Raw genomic sequence first — 17,509 nt, forward strand, 5'->3', positions numbered from 1 at the left:
CCCAGAGTGACTAATAGTTGATAAATACGTTAATAGATTAATAGATGATTAAAATAATATTGTTAGTCATTATATTCCAAAGTCAAATATCACGATTGTAGATGAAGATAAAGAACTCATTCTGCTGCCTTTTACCTTTTATATTCATGCACATTTTCTGCCAATACATATAAAAAGTGTGATTTTAAAGGAAGCACTTTTCATTTTGTTTGTGTTACTTTTTGTTTTATGCAAGCAAGAAATGCAAATACTATTAATTCTGTTCTGAAACAAAAAAACACTTGGAAAAATGTAAATATCTAAGGCAGCAGCCAAAAGTTTCCATTATCATTTGTCTAATTGATCATTCAGCCAATAAAATTCAAAAAACAGAAACCTCCATACTGTCTTTTTAAATATATTTATACTCTCCATAATAAAAAAGCAGATTTCTCCTCAACCCCTCAAAGAAAACTCATCATGCTCAGTCATCGTTTTCAAAAATCTGCACGAATAAAAACCTCCACACTGTTGGGAAAATGTTACAAATGTATTTGCACAAAAGAAGAAGTTGCACATAGTTTCTTACATACATATTTACAAACCTCCTCAAATACTTTACACTGTTACTTTAAAACGTGTCTATGATACAAACACAAAAGATTTGTTTTTTTGTAGTTAATGATCATGAAGAGGAAACAGTAAAGAGGCGATGACGACGACACAAACTAAAGGACACATTAAAACTAAATAACACTGACACCCTGTTCCCACTCATGCATCGATTGTGAAGGTTTTATTGCTGCTGCAGCTTCAGTTATGAAAAGCAGCTACCAGGCCTCTGACCTCTGACCTCTCTGTGGAAACGCTCTCTGTTGGGACTCAAACATCAGATTCTAAAGAAAAACTCAAAAGTCTGTTATTGTCAGGTCAGGTTGCACAAGAAAAAAAAAAAAAGGTTTCTCTCTAAGTATCCACTCGCTAAAAGAAGATTTTATAATATAGCATTAAGAATAATGCAAAACGTGTTCAAATCGCAGAGCAGCACTCTATGATTCCTCCTCTTTAGACAGCGCCTGCAAAACACAAACACAAACATACGTTAAAAGGATAAATTCAAATTTCACTCATTATCTCCTCACCCTCATGTGGACTAAGGGCTGGGAGAAGTTTCAGAGTCGTCCGTGGCTTCTCTGAGTTACAGGGGGTCTCGGCGTAGCAGTGCATGTCCATATGACGGTTGCAAATGGATACCAACTGTCTTTGTAACAAAAAGACACACCAAAAAACATCCAAATACCTCCATGCTGCTCGTATGTAATGTCCGTCTTGTATTGAAGCGCCAAAATGCGAAATTGTTCCAAAAAAAATTAAATAAGTATATTTTTCAAGCTTGTTTGTAGCGGAAGTAATTTGAAGAAGAGCTTACGAGCAGCATGGAGGTATTTGGATGTTTTTTGGTGTGTCTTTTTGTTACGAAGACAGTTGGTATCCATTTGCAACCGTTATATGGACATGCACTGCTAAGCCGAGACCCCCTGTAACTCAGAGAAGCCACGGAGGACTCTGAAACTTCTCCCAGCCCAGACCAGAAATTTCAATTTTGAGTGAACTATCCCTTTAAGACTCAGTGGAGAACCAACAACAACAACTATTCACTGTGTTTAGCTTCATTCACCTGTTTGAGGAACTGTCGTCCAAAGTAATTGGTGGCCATGTTCTTCAGGCTGGTCTTTCCCCCGACTTTACACCGCACGTATCCGTAGAGGTTGGCGCCCTGCAGCACCACACCCATGATCACTATGGGCTGAGAGGAAGACCACACACACACATTCATCATTTCATAATGGAGAAATAACACAATTATACCACAGTGTCATGGGAGACAAGTACTCGTAAAATCGGCCAAAGCGTCTCCAGAGACTAAGAAATCATGTTTATCTGAAATACTGATCTAACCGACAACAATAGTGCAGCCGCAGTATTCACATTAAAACATTTTATTTGCAGCAGCAAATCATGTTTATGTTTTTGTTTTGTGTTCTGGCCTGTTGTTGCTCCACCCACCGCTCTCTCCTAATCACAGACTCAGTGGCTTTTCAGCCGTAATCCCTATAGTCATAGCAGTAGGTTCGTTACCTTTAATTGTCGGTGCAAGCTGTTTTTAGAACGGCGGAGCAGAGCCGTGAGCTGCTCAGAGCTACGCTACGGAGGCTCATTATGGGATTTCTTGGTTTCCCTCATCAAACTCATCAAATACACAATCCAACAACTCCACAACGCTCTGGTGGACAAGTTGTGACCTGCACATTCACCACGCTATGAGATAATAACACAACGTTACAAGTTTCGTTATTATCTCTATTATCAAATCTATCAATTTGCCAAAATGTTGAACTATCCCTTAAAGGACAGATGCCGGAGTGGTTCATTTTCTCCTGGACACACATCAAGCTTTTTGCACAATCCGCGCTGGGCATGTAAACAGCTTTTTTTTTTACCTTAGAGCATAATGTTGTATATGTTGTCTTTGAAAGTTGCTTAAATATAACTAATACGTATATTATATTATAGTCTGTTTTATTTAACTGAAACTGTTGTATGTTCATCATTACATCTGTCATGTTCAATTTTTGACAGAAAATAAATATTTTAATCACAAATAACCTTCTGATATCTTTAAATCTCACTTGTGAGTATAAGGGAACATGAAAAAACTTGACACAAATAGTGATTTGAGTTATATCGTGACATGTATATCGATATCAAATCATTGCAATAGGATTTTTTTCTCATATGGCCAAGCCCTAATGCAGCACACAGTCTTACATTGAGCTGCTCTAGATGCTCGGACCTACCAGCCATTTAATCTTGAGAGCAAAGAGGGCGCTGAAGGCGAAGATGACCCAGATGACCGGACAGACGATCAGGCCGAGCCAGAAGATCCGCGACTCTGAATCTGACGCTTGTTGTTTCCCAGTGCCCTGAAAAAAAACCCGGATATTCTCACAGTTAGGACGTCTGCAAATACCAGAGAGAGAGAGAGAGAGAGAGAGAGAGAGAGAGAGAGAGCAGCTGCCCACACATATAAGCACATGAATCAGACCTGTACAGAGTGAGAGGTTGTTGTGTAAGAACCTCTCACCTTCCTCGCCTCAAACACCCAGTGGCTTCGTCCGTCATCGTCCACCTGGTTCCACCACCTGAGTCCCACCATCAACCGCCCCGTGATGTTCTGCCAGTGCACAAATACAAATACAAATGGAAATATTAAAGGACAATTCCGGGCAAATTCAACTCGGGCTGTATTTTCCTAAACATTTTAGGTCTAGAAGAAGGAATCTGAAGATTTTTTGAGTTTAATTGCTCCTGTTTTGCGGTAGTTGTGTCTGTCCCCGCATCGCCACGGCAGCGATGAATGGGAGCGGATGGAAGTTCTGCTGCTTAGGCTGTTTACATCCCTCAAAGTTATCCACAGACAGCATCAGATGGAGACTCAAACATGCACCGAGAAGTTCATTTACTTCAAGCAAGCCGACGTGTTTGTAAAACTAGATCTAATTCAAAGTCTCCCGGAGTCGAGACCCAAGTTGATGCTCGGTGTGTTCACGTGAAGTCGGAAGCTCCCGTTTGTGTCATAAACACAGAAATATCAACTCATGCACTGCAAAAACTCAAAATCTTACCAAGAATATTTGTCTTATTTCTAGTCAAAACAATCTCATTCTACTCAAAATAAGACTCATCACATAAAAAGCAGCTTGTTTTTTGACACTTTTTACTTCTTTCAAGCAGATTTTCACTTGAAATAAGTAGAAAAATCTGACAGTGGAGCAAGTTTTTCTTTCTTATTACAAGCACAAAAAACTTGCTTTTACTGGCAGATTTTTCTACTTATTTCAAGTGAAAATTTGTTTGAAACAAGTGAAAATGATCTAAAAACAAGTTAATTTTTAGGTGATGAGTCTTATTTTAAGTGGAAAGAGATTAGTTTTTACTAGAAATTAGACATTTTGACAAGAAATAAGACAAATATTCTTGGAAAGATGTAGAGTTTTTGCAGTGTGACTTGTTTGAAGTAAATAAACTTCTCGGTGCATGTTTGAGTCTCCATCTGACGCTGTCTGTGGGAAAAAAATTGCGGTTTTGAGGGATGTAAACAGCCTAAGCAGCAGAACTTCAATCTAGACAGACACAACTACCGCAAAACAGGAGCAATTAAACTGAAAATCTTCAGATTCCTTCTTCTAGACCTAAAATGTTAGGAACATACAGCCCCGAGTTGGATTTGCCCGGAATTGTCCTTTAACAAACAGCAACAACAACATCATCTAATTTTAACATAGAGAAACTGCTGCATCCTTCACACCTTTACTGTCCAGAAGTCACATGACAGCAGGAGGATGATCGTCACCATGCCGCCGATGAAGCCGCTGCTGACCCACTCACAGACCAGGTAGACCAGGATGGAGCCGACTCTGAAGAAGAGGTGGAAGAAACTCGCCAGCGGGTGTCTGGACACAGAGTTTCAACACGTTAAATACTGTTCAGTTTAATATTTATATATATGACAAACTAAAAGTGTAAAATGATCCTCGTGTTTGCGGGACCCGGAGTCGTGTGTGAACATACTTGATGTTTTTCTTTGACCTTTTCCCTGCATCCTCCTCCGCATCAAACAGAGACACGTCCTCATCATTGGTATCCTGAGGGATCAATAAGGAAGAAACTTAACCCTTAGAGACACATGTTCACAAAACCATCTGAGCTACAACTGGACTCATCATGTGGCTTAATGCTTTGTAACAAACATATGTTTTTATGTGACAGCTGCTCTGTAGATTCCTCATCCTTTTCTCTCCGTATTGTTTAACTTCTATGAGCAGCGATCAGCTTCTTTCTTTATTAATCAATCAACTATTTTCTCTATAGAACATCACAAACTCTTAGTGTTTACCACAGTTTAATGGGATGTGTTCACTTTTGTTATTTTGATTGATCAACATCATCAAATCCAAAGATATTCAGTTTCAGAAACGTTTATGTGATTGACAAACCAGTTACTGATTAAGATTTAACATTGATTATTGTTGCAGCTTTATTGCAAACTTATATTTAACTTATTTTTAAAAAAAATGCTGTTTAATAGACTGTAATGTGGCTGTTCAAAGTGTTTTTATTTGTACAACATTATGGATGTCACAGTGCGAGTTGTTATAATGCTAATAAACACTTATGTCTGGTAACAACTATTTTTTGATTTTGGATTATCATTTTTATGTATTGTAAAGATTTAAGGTAACTTTTTGTTGACTTGTCTTATTTATGCCATGATTGTAAATGTATGTTTTAAATGTGGACCCCAGTAAGACTGTAATTTGTGCTTTACAGAACAGCTAATGAGGATCTCGACAATTACTACTTTGTTTTTTATGTTTAAACCCAGTTTATAGAAGCTAAACGATGGGACTTGTTTAACTGAGCCTTTTAGAAACGTTTACTAACTATAACTAAAACGGATAAATGTACATTAAAGGTCTAGTTTGTCAGCTGAAGTGTTGCCATCATGTTGTTTGTGAGTTTTTAGTTTTATTTGATGATTGTAACGACAGAACAGGAGCGGAGCTAGCCTCCCCTTGCTGCCTTTACCCAGATAAACTTTATCTACCTGCGTGTTAAAGTTTAAAAACAAAGTCACAGACTGAAACAATAATGTGATAATGCGATAAACATCAGTAAACTGCACAGTTGTGTGGATTGAAGAGAGATAAAGTGGAGCCACGTTAAACAGTGTAAAAGCTACAGAAACTAGCATGCTAACTGATTAGCAACATTTAGCACGACAGCTGTAAAAGCTTCAGCTGTTTTTATATTTTTGGGCTAGAAAAATAAAGAAAGAGTCCATTTTTATCCAGTTGACTTGACGCCTCGTTCACAGTTTGACATATTTACAGATAAAATAAATAAAACGTTAGAAAAGTGTCTCTCTTACCTCTGTTATCATGTTGACACAGGAGCAGCCACTTCCGGTTTACATGCTCAGCTCCACGTCACCACGTCACTGTGCGTGCGTAGGAGTCAGCTGACCGATACGTGCCACGTACGTCGTTATGTCACTGTAGCGTCACTTTTTTAATATTTTATTTTATCTTTACCGGTATTTTACTTTATTCTATTTTGTTTTTATTTTATTTCCAATTGGTTTTTTTTATACATTATCTAAGAACAGGAAGCACCGTTTCACTGTAAATAATTTTCAAAATAAAACGCAGCCTTGTGGGAAAACGCCAACAACATCTTGATTTGATTTTAGGGGAGATGTGAGGAAACTATTTTGATTCCTTGAATGAGATAATTACATCCAGTCCGTGTGTGTGTACTGTATGTGTGAGTGTTGTATGAATCTGGGACCAATCAGTCGCCTGTGTTACAAATCTAAATTAAAGATCTGATATCCAATCTACTCTCTGATCTAAAGTGTCTGAACTTTTTCACAGTCTTGTGTTTGTGTGATCCACACACACACATCTGGGCCTCTGAATATGCAACATCTGGAATATCAACAGCAGCCTTTCAGTGAGACACTCAGGAAAATTACAGAATGACAAACTAGGTTTATTCACCTTGGACTTACAAGCTTTTTTTTTTAATTCATTTATCCAGCAGATGATTTAAAATAATAAAAACAGATGAAGATAAAAACTTTTATTTGACACAGACGATATCAGACATTTCTGAATTCACAGTGTGATGATGAGAAGTACAGTAACAGAAGTCCCAAACTTACACAGGAGGAGGAGTATAAATAGCCTATGACTCAAGCCCAAATAAAAAGGAGAATCAATTCATCATTTGTAACAAAAATAATCTACTGTAAACAACGTGGATAAAGTAAAACTTATTCCATATTTTCCCTTTTATAGATTCCTGATGGTGAGTTTATTTTATTATTAAAGCAGAAGTAAGCGATCGATCCGGTCGTTTTGGCTAACTTCTTGTCAGTCGATGGAGTTAGCAGCCCCCGCCCTCATCATGGATCGATTGGTCTTCGTCCCTACGTCACCACATTAACGCGCATCCCTTGGCTGCACACACAGCCCTTCATGCACTGTAAAAATTCAAAATCTTACCAAGAATATTTGTCTTATTTCTAGTCAAAATGTCATTTCTAGTCAAAATAAATCTAATTATACTTAAAATAAGACTCATCACATTAAAAGTAGCTTGTTTTTAGACACTTTTTACTTTTTTCAAGCAAATTTTCCACTTAAAATAAGTAGAAAAATCTGACAGTGGAGCAAATTTTTCTTTCTTATTACAAGCACAAAAAACTAGCTTTCACTGGCAGATTTTTCTACTTGTTTCAATTGAAAATTGGTTTGAAACAAGTGAAAATTATCTAAAAACAAGTAAATTTTTGGGTGATGAGTCTTATTTTAAGTGGAAAGAGATTCGTTTTGACTAGAAATGAGACATTTTGACAAGAAATAAGACAAATATTCTTGGAAAGATTTTGAGTTTTTGCAGTATGCCGTTCTCTCTCCTCATTGGATAAAGCTTGTAGGATACAAGGAAAGTTTTCTCCTCGGCTTACAGCAGAGCGACTGACAGACCCGTGTTTCGGACCAAACACTCTATGTAAGTGATTGCTGTCGGAAGATAGAACTATTTAAAACTTATATTAACACAAATATTCCGCTTACTTCTGCTTTAAATAGCACTCTGAGGTTGATGAGGAGTCTCTTCTTGAGTTATTGTCTATGAGATCACAGCTCCGTTTAACGGCGAGGTGGGAGGGGAGGGGCTTTTGAGCCGCAGCGGTTCTCCGGGCGCCACCAAGGCCACGATGTTCTCCTTCTTGGGCAGCCAGAAGGCCGGGTACAGCGGCTCCAGGAACTCGGCCTGGTACTCGTGGATGGGCGTCATGGCTTCCTCCACGCCGTAGAAAGCCAGGAGGCCTCTCGTGTAGTCCACGTACACGCCGATCCGGGTGAACTTCTCCAGGTTGAGCGGGGTCTCCACGCCGCTGTGCCAGGCCGAGAAGGTGCGCCCGTTCCACTGGAGGCACCAGGAGAAGTCGTTGCCCGTGATGCAGCTGTTGCTCTCGCCGCCTTTGCGGTCGATGCTCTTGTAGGTGACGCCGAGGTGCGTGCCCTCGCCGCTGACGTCCACCTCGAAGTAGTGGCGGCCCAGGTAGAAGCTCTCCGTGGCGAGGACCTGCCGCCAGTTCTCGAACCTCTCGGGCACGTCGGGGTACGGGTGTTGCCACGGCGTCGTGTTGGTCACCTTCCTGTTCTCCTCCGTCAGCCGCAGGAACTTGTGAGCCGTGTCGGCGTCGAAACTCACGGGGGCGGCATCTACGGGGGAGAGAGATTTAATAATGTTAGTTCAACACAGGAATGTAACAGACACAAACCAAGGTCACCATGGTTACATCCTCCATTTTGTTCGCCAAAAATATCTAATTACATAAAAAAAACACTGAGCTGATTTGTACTGAACTTGTCGAAGGGGTCGGAGGTCAGACAGTGATGAACACAGATCTGAATAATCTACTGAGTGAGAGGAAGTTCTCTAGTCTTATTTACCTTTTTATTTCTATGCAAGAAAAATTGAATATAAACAAAAAGATGTCGATTGATGGAGAATGTAGGGACTTTTAACAACCCTGTATGACCCTGTATTTCTGTCCAGCTGAGTTGAGTTTAGTTGAGTTTAGTTGTTAAGTTGAGTTGAGTTTAGTTTACTTGAGTCGAGTCCAGTCGAGTCCAGTCCAGTTGAGTTGAATTTAGTTTAGTTTAGTTAGATTTGGTTAGTTTAGTTTAATTTTTTGTTAAGTTTACTTGAGTCTAGTTGAGTCGAGTCGAGTTTAGTTGTCAAGTTGAGTTGAGTTGAGTCGAGTTTAGTTGAGTTGAGTTGAGTTGAGTTGAGTTGAGTTGAGTTGAGTTGAGTTGAGTTTAGTTTAGTTTAGTTTAGTTTAATTTTTTGTTAAGTTTACTTGAGTCTAGTTGAGTCGAGTCGAGTTTAGTTGTTAAGTTGAGTTAGGTTAGGTTGAGTTGAGTAGTTGAGTTTAGTTTAGTTGAGTTTAGTTGAGTCTAGTTGACTCGAGTTGAGTTGAGCTTGGTTGAGTTTAGTTTAGTTGTTAAGTCTGAATTTCTTTCGGGATAAATAAAGTATCTATCTATCTATCTATCTATCTATCTATCTATCTATCTATCTATCTATCTATCTATCTATCTATCTATCTATCTATCTATCTATCTATCTATCTATCTATCTAATCTAGTTAAGTTGGGTTTAGTTGAGTTTACTTCAGTTTAGTTGAGTTTAGTTTGATAAACAGGGAACACAACAGCAGATGAATCAGAGTTTGTACGTTGTGCCTGTTGCTAACTCAGTCTAACTTCAGTCCCCTGTTGAGTTTTAATATATTAAACAACTCAACTAAATGAATAAAATATATTTTGACTCTTACACTTGAGGAAGTCGGCCCGTGTCTCTGGGTTCGGTATCGACAGGTTCTGCTTCGCTGCAACTATCTGATGAACCGTCGTCTTTATTCCCATTTTGTCTGTAAAAGGCAGAAAACACACAGATTATTGATGATGACAGATGATTGATGAGTGATGACAGTTCAGTGATGATTGAGTCATGCTCAGTTTGACTTCAGGTGGCACAGAAATGCATCAAGGGAAACAAGTCTTATCTGTTTTCCTGCACCTGTGTGTGTGTGACCTTATTTCCATCACATTCAAATGAGGTGACTCATGAAGCACATGCATTGCTAACCAATCAGTGTTGCATATTTAGACACATGTTATGTCAGGTTAAGTCCAACCACATGACACACGGCCGGAGAATTCTTCACATGTGTGAACACGCCCAGATGTGCAGATAATAGCAGCTACTGTCGGAGCCTGGGTTTCCCCTCCGACTGCTGCTGCTGCTGCTGCTGCTGCTGCTGCTTCTCACCGTTCTTGCAGGTTTCTTTGACTTTCTCTATGTAGGAGGAGACGAGCAGAGAGCAGAGCTCCTGGGTCGAGTCCACGATCACACGGCTGAAGGAGTGCAGTCGATCCATGAGGCCGATGTAGACGCCGGGCAGAGAGATGTCGGTGGCTTCTTTCTTCCACTCTGAGTACTCCTGGAAGACAAAATTAGGGTTTCAATTGAGATCATAAAGTTTTCAAGTACATGAAGTGGCATGTATGTGCATATGAACATCTCTATCTGCTTTGTTCTGCAGTATGTAACTGATAATATGATGAATTAACCATTAAACACAACTTGGACATGGAGCAGAAGTAAGCGGAATGTTTGTGTTAATATAAGTCTTAAATAGTTTTATACAACAGTTAGTTCCGACCGGTCCCAACCGAGCAATTTGATTGGACAAGAGACGTTCCATGAGTGCTGATATACAGTATAACAGCACTGCGACTTTTTACGGACGTTATCACTCCGCTGTTCAGCAGTGGACAGGAGCTAAGTCAGAGCTACGCTCCCCATACAGGAGCTGCCCCATCTCTCTGCTGCTGCTGCTGCTGCTGCTGCTACAGTTAGAAACGGACCTGAACATTAAAACCTGGACCTGACCTGGTCCGTCTAATTGCCGATAAATCTCTACTAAACCCGGCTGGAAAAAAATCGATGCGGGGGCAACTACGTTTTGACGGCGATATGTTTTGATATTAGCGTTAGCTGTTGTTAGCCACGTAGCTCAGCTACTTAGCTTCAACTGTGTTTATATTGATTACATAGCAGATAAACAAATGTAATACGGTATCGATAACGTCTCTGTATGTCTTCACGCTGGTCCTGTTGCTCCGGTGCTGATCAGACACGGGCTCAGAACCAGAACCAGCACTGGAAGCAGCTCGGTGGAAAAGCTTGTAGCTAGTAGCAAGCTAGTATGAAATGTTTATGTGTTGCCTGGCAACAGCCTTGTCTCCCTTCCAGTTGCGGAACTATTTCTGTTGGCGGAGCCAAATAAATGATTAAATAAACAAACAAATCATAATCTCTTGTAGTTTATTACTGTTCTAAAATGCGCTCGTAGCACTGTTGTATAAAAGCAATATGTGATTATCTGCGGCACTCGGCCTGCGGCCTCGTGCCTACGACCGAATCACAGCCGTGCTGATATACAGTACAACAGCACTCCCTCTCGTGTGATATTGCTTATCTTCCGACAGCAATCACTTATATAGTGTTTGGTCTGAAACACGGGTCTGTCAGTCACTCTGCTCTGCTCTGAGCCGAGGAGAAAACTTTCCTTGTATCCTACAACCTTTATCCAATGAGGAGAGAGAACGGCATAAAGGGGCGGTCCTCTCTGTGTGTGCAGCCAAGGGATGTGCGTGAATGTGGTGACGTAGGGACGAGGGCGGGGACTGATAACTCCATCGGCTGACAGGAAGTTAGCTAAAACGACCGGATCGCTTACTTCTGCTTTAAGAAGCAGGAAATTTAAGAAATATTTGGTTTTTCAGTTGTTTTGGCTAAAAATGTCAGGATAGAAAATAAATTAAAGACCTTTCTGAGTGAAATTTGATGCTTGTGTGGATTTCTAAGACTTTTCAAGACCTGCAGATTCTCCAATTAATAAACTCCAGGGCTCCAGACTGCTCCTAAATGGGAGCATTTTGCCCCTAAAATTTGAGACAGCGCAAGTAAATTTTTCATCTACTTGCGCATTTGCAACCAGTAAATCTACCTTCTTCTTTTTTTTACACTGGTAAAATGTGGAAGGGGCGACTCAAACATCTGGAATCTGTCATTACAGGTGGCAGGCCAATGTGTGTGAGGACCATGAATGAAAAGGAAATGTGAATATTCGCCTTGCAAGTCGATTTATGCCCCTCTATACCCCTTAATTTTCTGCTTACACCCCTAAAATTTGAAGTGAGGGGCCACTGTGCTGCGAGTAAAAAAAAAGTTTGTCTGGAGCCCTGAACTCGCCCAAGAACCAGACCATACCAGTTCTCTATGCTGCTGCTGTTGCTGTTACCTGTAAGAAATCCACATCGTTTTTGTTCCTGGACAGTTTCTCCATCTGGGCCTGGGTCTTCTTCAGCTCGGAGCACCTCTGCTCCAGGTGGACCCGGATGCCCTCGGCCTGCCTCAGCGCCTGCTTCTCCTCCGCCTCCAGCATCTCCGTCACCTCCCTCTTGGCCCGCTCCACCACCGCCTGCAGCTCCTCGAACTGGCTCTCGATCACCGCCCGGACGTCCGTCACCGATTGCTAGAGAGGAGGCGTTTTTTAATATTAAAGGGACAACGAGGAGTTTTGGAAAAGCGAAGTGTTTTCACACTACATTTCTGAGCCTCCGCACCGTGAAATTCTTTGACCGGCGCAAGACAGACTCATGTTTTCATTCATCAAGAATTAAAGTCAGAGGTTGGAAGACGATCACATACCGTCGTAGTTCCCACCATAAACGGAGATTCGGCGGTGTTATTCTCACGACTCGCCACGAAACCTAAAGTAAAGAAACGCTGGTCGGCTCGCCCAGCATTTCCACCACCACTAATAATAACAAAATAACGATAGAGACAAAACCATATATTTATCGAAAATGGGCCCATTAACAAGTGTGGGTAGCGGAGATTCATCCACATTAACGTGAGACTTTTTTATAACCAAATAGAAACTCCTCGTTGTCCCTTTAATTCATTTTCTGAATGCCAAAGATCCAGGGTGTTCCCATGAGGATGACTACACCTTCACCTTTCTGAGGCGACGCTGCAGCGTTAACCCACCAACGCCCAAAAAAAACGTCATGAAAAACATGGATTAACTCCCAAACCGCAGGGAAGCCTTTCAGGTTTGGGAGGCTCTGAGACCGGACCAGAGGATTGTTGTGGTGTTATGAATAGAAACTGCCATTACTCATTTTCTATCATGACTCTTGTGACGATCATGTGACACACACACACACACACACACACACACACACACACACACACACACACACACACACACACACACACACACACAGTGAGATGAGGCTTGAGATTAGTCGTTTACCTCAATGGAGACTGTGTTTAGTTGAAGTTTGTTGATGGCGTTTTCTGCTGCTGTCACCGTCTTCACCATCTCAGTCTGTTTCCCCCTCAGCTCTTTCTATTAAGAAGAAGAAAAAGAGGAAATGTCAGATTCAGCACACTAACACAGACCAGGCTTTAATGCTGTCATGCTGAAAAAATGCCCGATCCTAACAGAGCTTGTAAATGTAAACCTCTGAGTTTGTGTTTGTCCAGGAAAACTCTGCTGTTTCCTACTCTCCTCTCCTCTCCTCGACTCTGTGGTGACGTCACCGCAGCGTCCTGATCTACACGCTGATGTTTGTGGTTTTTTAAAGCATTCAGCGTTTCAAGTTCGTGAATTCCTGGGGCAGGCCCAGACAAATGCAGAGCTGAGATTACTGTTCCATAAAGTTCAGGCCCTGAGGGAAATGCCAGGTTTCCTTTGTTGCAGAGGACGAGACGAGAAGTTCATATTTAAAATGAAAAGTTTGTAAACCTTATATATAAATACCCTGCAGCCAAAACATGCACTGATAATATACTGAAGAATTCAAGTGATGCAGGAAAGTCGCCCTCCCTTCTCTCTTTGTATCTGTTATTAAAACACTAGAGCTACATGCTTTATGTGTTAGCTAGAAATACCAGTTATGTGCAATATCTTGCACACACACACAATACAAATGTTCAGCACAGCTGGAACAGCTACAGAGGTGAAGTGACAGAAACACATTAACCAATATAAACTTATTTGCAGACAATTCTGTGTTTTATATGTAGAAAAATCAAGACACGTTTAGTTGATTATTTCATTGTCTCCATCAGAAAATTTGCATATAATGATCTTTTATGTCTTAACTGAACCTCGGTCATGTGATCTGGACTTGGACTGAAGTAGATTTTGTATTTTCTGCTAAAATTCAACTTAAAATCTCAGCGACTTTGAATCTCTTATCGAAACAAACTCTAATAATGCTGCATTTCCTCATCGTCTACACTGTATGGTACCTACAGTACTGTATTGAAATGTGTGTTTGGTGTGTGTGATCCTGTCACGTTATCTTGAAAGGTGCTATTACTGGAAGAGTTTCAAAGGCTTACTGTGCCTTTACTTCATAACTGGAGTTTGTTTGGAGTTTGATTGTGCTGTTTGGTTTGTGAAACGTCAGATAGATAACAATCAGTCTGTTTCTTCTTTGGGTTGGTTTATTGTAATTTCGGACAAAGCAAAGCAGGAAGAGGAGATCTGAGCTCAAACAATGAAATCCTTATTTAACGTCACTAAACTCTGCTCTACTTTCTGATTCAGGGACAAGCTGCAACATGAGCAGTTTAGTAGAAAGTGAAATCTTGATATCGCTCCAGAGTAAAGGTCAGCGTTGTTCTCTGTGATCCGACTCTAAATCTAATCCACGACAGGTTGATGTGTCGATGTTTTGGCCTTGAACTATATTTAACGGTGGACAGTGACCAAGCAAAGGTGTGAGTCATGTGGAGAGTTTTTTCCTAAAGCAGACTTTCTAAACGGGAACATGAACAGGAAGTTATTTCACTCTATTGTCCTCTATGTTTTTCTGAGTGTCCGTGTCTCTGCAGAGGAATTAAACTGACTCGATTTCCCTTTCAGCAGCATCTCATTTCATTTAAACATTAGTTCTTTAGTGACACTGTGGAGTGTTTGCTCTGCAGCTCTAATGAAACGCTTTGAGGTTTTGCAACAACGCTCTGTAAATAACAGGTGGAGGCTGAAGCTGCAGATCTCAGCTGCAGGAATGTTGACCGGTGTGTCTCAACCTGAGGGTCGCGAACTGTCGAAGGAGAAAGAGACAAATGACACTTCTACAGAGCTGCAGCTTCATCTGCGTCACTGCGGCTAAAATAGATTCAAGTATTAAGTTTCCACAGCGAAAAGACACGAGATCAGCGAGATCAGTCCAGAGGATATTGAGTCAGAAGTAACCCGGTTTAATTGGATTAAGTATTGGAAGCTGCATTGTGGGACATGTGAGAACAACTGTAAAGCATTTTTGGGGTCCTGTGGTCCGGTGCTGAAGGACCCATCCATCAAACAGACTGAGTGGGTGTTTAAAGGATTACATGTTCAAGTTACAAATGACTGGCTCGTGTTCTGAAAAATGTTATTTACACGAGACTTTGATGTCCTTGTCCGTGTTGGACTCCACCTTTGTCACATATCAAAAAATAAATAACCAAAGACAAACACTGGATGTGACCGAGGACACTGTGGATCTGGGTTAAAAATCCTGCTGCAGCTGAGAATGACTTCCATCACTGACGACTTATAGATAATTATAAAGTATGAAATGTCAGAAATATGTCAAATATGTGAAGAATTTCTATAATTACTCTCCAGGAACTTCCTCATGACAAAGACAAGTTTCTAGAGACAAGTTTTGTCCAACCAAGAATCAAAAACAAGAAATATATCAAATGTATAACGATATAAAGCAGAGATTTAGACGAGTGGTTAAAATAAATCTGCACGATCAACTCATGATTAAAGAAAATAATGATCTGCTGCAGAAAATTTAAGACTTTTTGGTCTTTTCTTTTTCTAAAAGACGACAAATCTGAGCACTGAGCTGTGAGTCGCTGAGCTTTGGCTTTTTAAAGATGAACCTCTGATTTCTAGATGTGTGAACTCTTGAGTCTTTGAGGTCAAAGGTCAGATAATTAAAGGACCAGTACGTGTAAGAACACTTGCCTCGATCTGCCGCCGGGCCTCCACCACGGGGACGGTGTTGTGGCCCTTGTGCTCCTCGGCCACGCAGTCCTGGCAGACGCAGCAGGAGTCGGCGCAGCAGAAGATCTCCAGGGGCCACTTGTGGCTCTCGCAGGTCCGGCGCTCGATGTCGCGCAGCGGCTCCACCAGCCGGTGGTTCTGGAACTTGGGGTTCTCCAGGTGCGGCCGGAGGTGAGCCTCGCAGTACGACACCAGGCAGGTGAGGCAGGACTTGAGGGCTCTGCAGGGGCTCTCGATGCACGAGTCACACACCACATCGTCGGGGCCCAGAGGTTCCTCCTTCACCTTCTCCTCTTCCTCTTTCTCCTTCTCTTTCTCTTTCTCTGGTTCTGGTTCTGGTTGTTTCTCCTGCTCCTCCTGCTCCTCCTTGGCCGGCTTCTTCGGGTCCTCAGACTCCTTCAGGTCCTCCTGGATCTTGATCTCCCCGGTGGTCTTAGAGTCCTGATCCTCTTTGCTGCTGCTGCTGCTGATCACCGCAGCGTCGGCCTCGGTCCCGTTCTGTTTGACACCGTCAGCAGGTCCAGACCCGTCGGGACACTTGGGACAAACTTTGCTCTTGTCCTTTAGGCAGGAGGCCGGTGAGGCTGCGCTCGGTGCACCTGAGCACAGCTGCTGCTGCTGCTGCTGCTGCTGCTGCTGGGAGGGGGGGGGAGCTGCGTCCACAGCCGCTGTCTCTGCCATGACTCTGTCTTCTCCTCCTCTGCTCTCTCTCTGTCTCTCTCTCTCTCTCTCTGTCTCTGCTGCTCTCTGGGAAGAAGTGGCTGAGCCGACCGGTCCTGGAGAGCCACACCTAGATGATGTGAGGTCTTATAGTTTCAGTCGAACTGTTACCGCCCCCTTCAGCGCTCACATGCAACCAGGCAGACAAACAGTGACACACACACACACACAATCAGTGCCCTCCCCTCCCCTGAAGGGAAAGAGAAACCACAGGGTGGAGCTCCGGCTGCAGACCAATGAACGAGTCGACCGACAGAGGTGTAGAGTTGCATTCTTCCACACGCATTGTGTTTGATCAGCGACTGAAACTCGCTCCACTTCAGTTGTTGTGTTCACTCCTGTTTACTCACCTCTCTGACGAGGTCACTCACTCACTCCGTCCATTGTTGCTGCTGCTCTGACTCTGCACTCTGAGAAGAAAGAAGTTTATCTCCATGAAACTGAGGAAATCATCAGCGTCTGTTCAGCTGCTTCCTCTACTCTGCTCTGCTCCTCATGTCACATTCCTGCTGCTCCACAGAAAAAAACCCCAAATGGGAAATCCAATGAAAACCAGAAAGATGAAAGAATGAGAGGAACCGGAGGAGGAGAAGAAGAGCAGACGCTGCCCCCTAGTGACAGACAGAACCACAGAGACAGAACCAGAGGAAAAACCTCTAAAAGAAACATTTACCAGCTGGTTCAAAGCTGCATGTCGTCATGTGATCAATCAAGCGTGTGATCGGCCTATCAGAGGCTTCGATTTCACCTCCATCTGTCACATTGATCTTTTATTATGTAAATAATCTAAACCTTTTTGTTCTCAGAGCGAAACTGTTGTGTTTCAATGATTTTATTTATATTTTACACTTACTTTTTAATGTTACACACTTACCTGTACAAATAAATGAACTGAAACTGATCAAAAAGTAAATTAAAGATTTATTTAACTGTGAAATCTTAAATAAAATGGATAAACAACAACTGAAACTTAGATTCCTATATGAATGTCACAGATTGCAAATACATTAAAACTGGGTG

At 41.7% G+C, this 17,509-nt stretch overlaps 3 protein-coding genes across 3 annotated transcripts in view; all 3 read right to left on the reverse strand.

The window, feature by feature from the left end:
• LOC311003129 (uncharacterized protein) overlaps positions 1-17,509 on the reverse strand; it is a gene marked incomplete at its 3' end in the record, with an annotated part of 151,899 nt that overhangs the window by 69,258 nt on the left and 65,132 nt on the right. The gene's annotated exons all lie outside the window — the stretch shown is intronic.
• Positions 432-6,029, reverse strand: tvp23b (trans-golgi network vesicle protein 23 homolog B). The gene is made up of 7 exons (XM_083994043.1): positions 5,972-6,029; positions 4,612-4,685; positions 4,349-4,493; positions 3,125-3,214; positions 2,838-2,963; positions 1,658-1,786; positions 432-1,055 (listed from the first exon to the last, which is right to left on the reverse strand). Exons 1-7 carry the CDS (start codon positions 5,981-5,983, stop codon positions 1,029-1,031), a joined length of 603 nt encoding a protein of 200 aa, XP_083850169.1. The 5' UTR covers positions 5,984-6,029; the 3' UTR covers positions 432-1,028.
• Positions 7,639-17,406, reverse strand: trim16 (tripartite motif containing 16). Its single transcript, XM_083994390.1, has 6 exons — positions 15,731-17,406; positions 13,010-13,105; positions 11,990-12,223; positions 9,952-10,123; positions 9,455-9,550; positions 7,639-8,336 (listed from the first exon to the last, which is right to left on the reverse strand). The coding sequence occupies exons 1-6, from the start codon at positions 16,448-16,450 to the stop codon at positions 7,738-7,740; spliced, it is 1,917 nt and encodes a 638-aa protein (XP_083850516.1). The 5' UTR covers positions 16,451-17,406; the 3' UTR covers positions 7,639-7,737.

Source organism: Trachurus trachurus, assembly GCF_905171665.1.
Source record: "Trachurus trachurus genome assembly, chromosome: 19".
Lineage (NCBI taxonomy): Eukaryota > Metazoa > Chordata > Actinopteri > Carangiformes > Carangidae > Trachurus > Trachurus trachurus.

Coding starts and splice junctions, on each gene's coding strand:
- tvp23b (XM_083994043.1), bottom strand. Junction 4,494..4,611: donor AGGTCAAAGAAAAACATCAA/GTATGTTCACAC, acceptor CTCTGTGTCCAG/ACACCCGCTGGCGAGTTTCT. Junction 3,215..4,348: donor GTGACTTCTGGACAGTAAAG/GTGTGAAGGATG, acceptor GTGCACTGGCAG/AACATCACGGGGCGGTTGAT.
- trim16 (XM_083994390.1), bottom strand. CDS start 16,450: ATGGCAGAGACAGCGGCTGTGGACGCAGCTCCCCCCCCCTCCCAGCAG. Junction 12,224..13,009: donor TAAACACAGTCTCCATTGAG/GTAAACGACTAA, acceptor CCTCCTCTCTAG/CAATCGGTGACGGACGTCCG. Junction 9,551..9,951: donor CAAAGAAACCTGCAAGAACG/GTGAGAAGCAGC, acceptor TGCCTTTTACAG/ACAAAATGGGAATAAAGACG.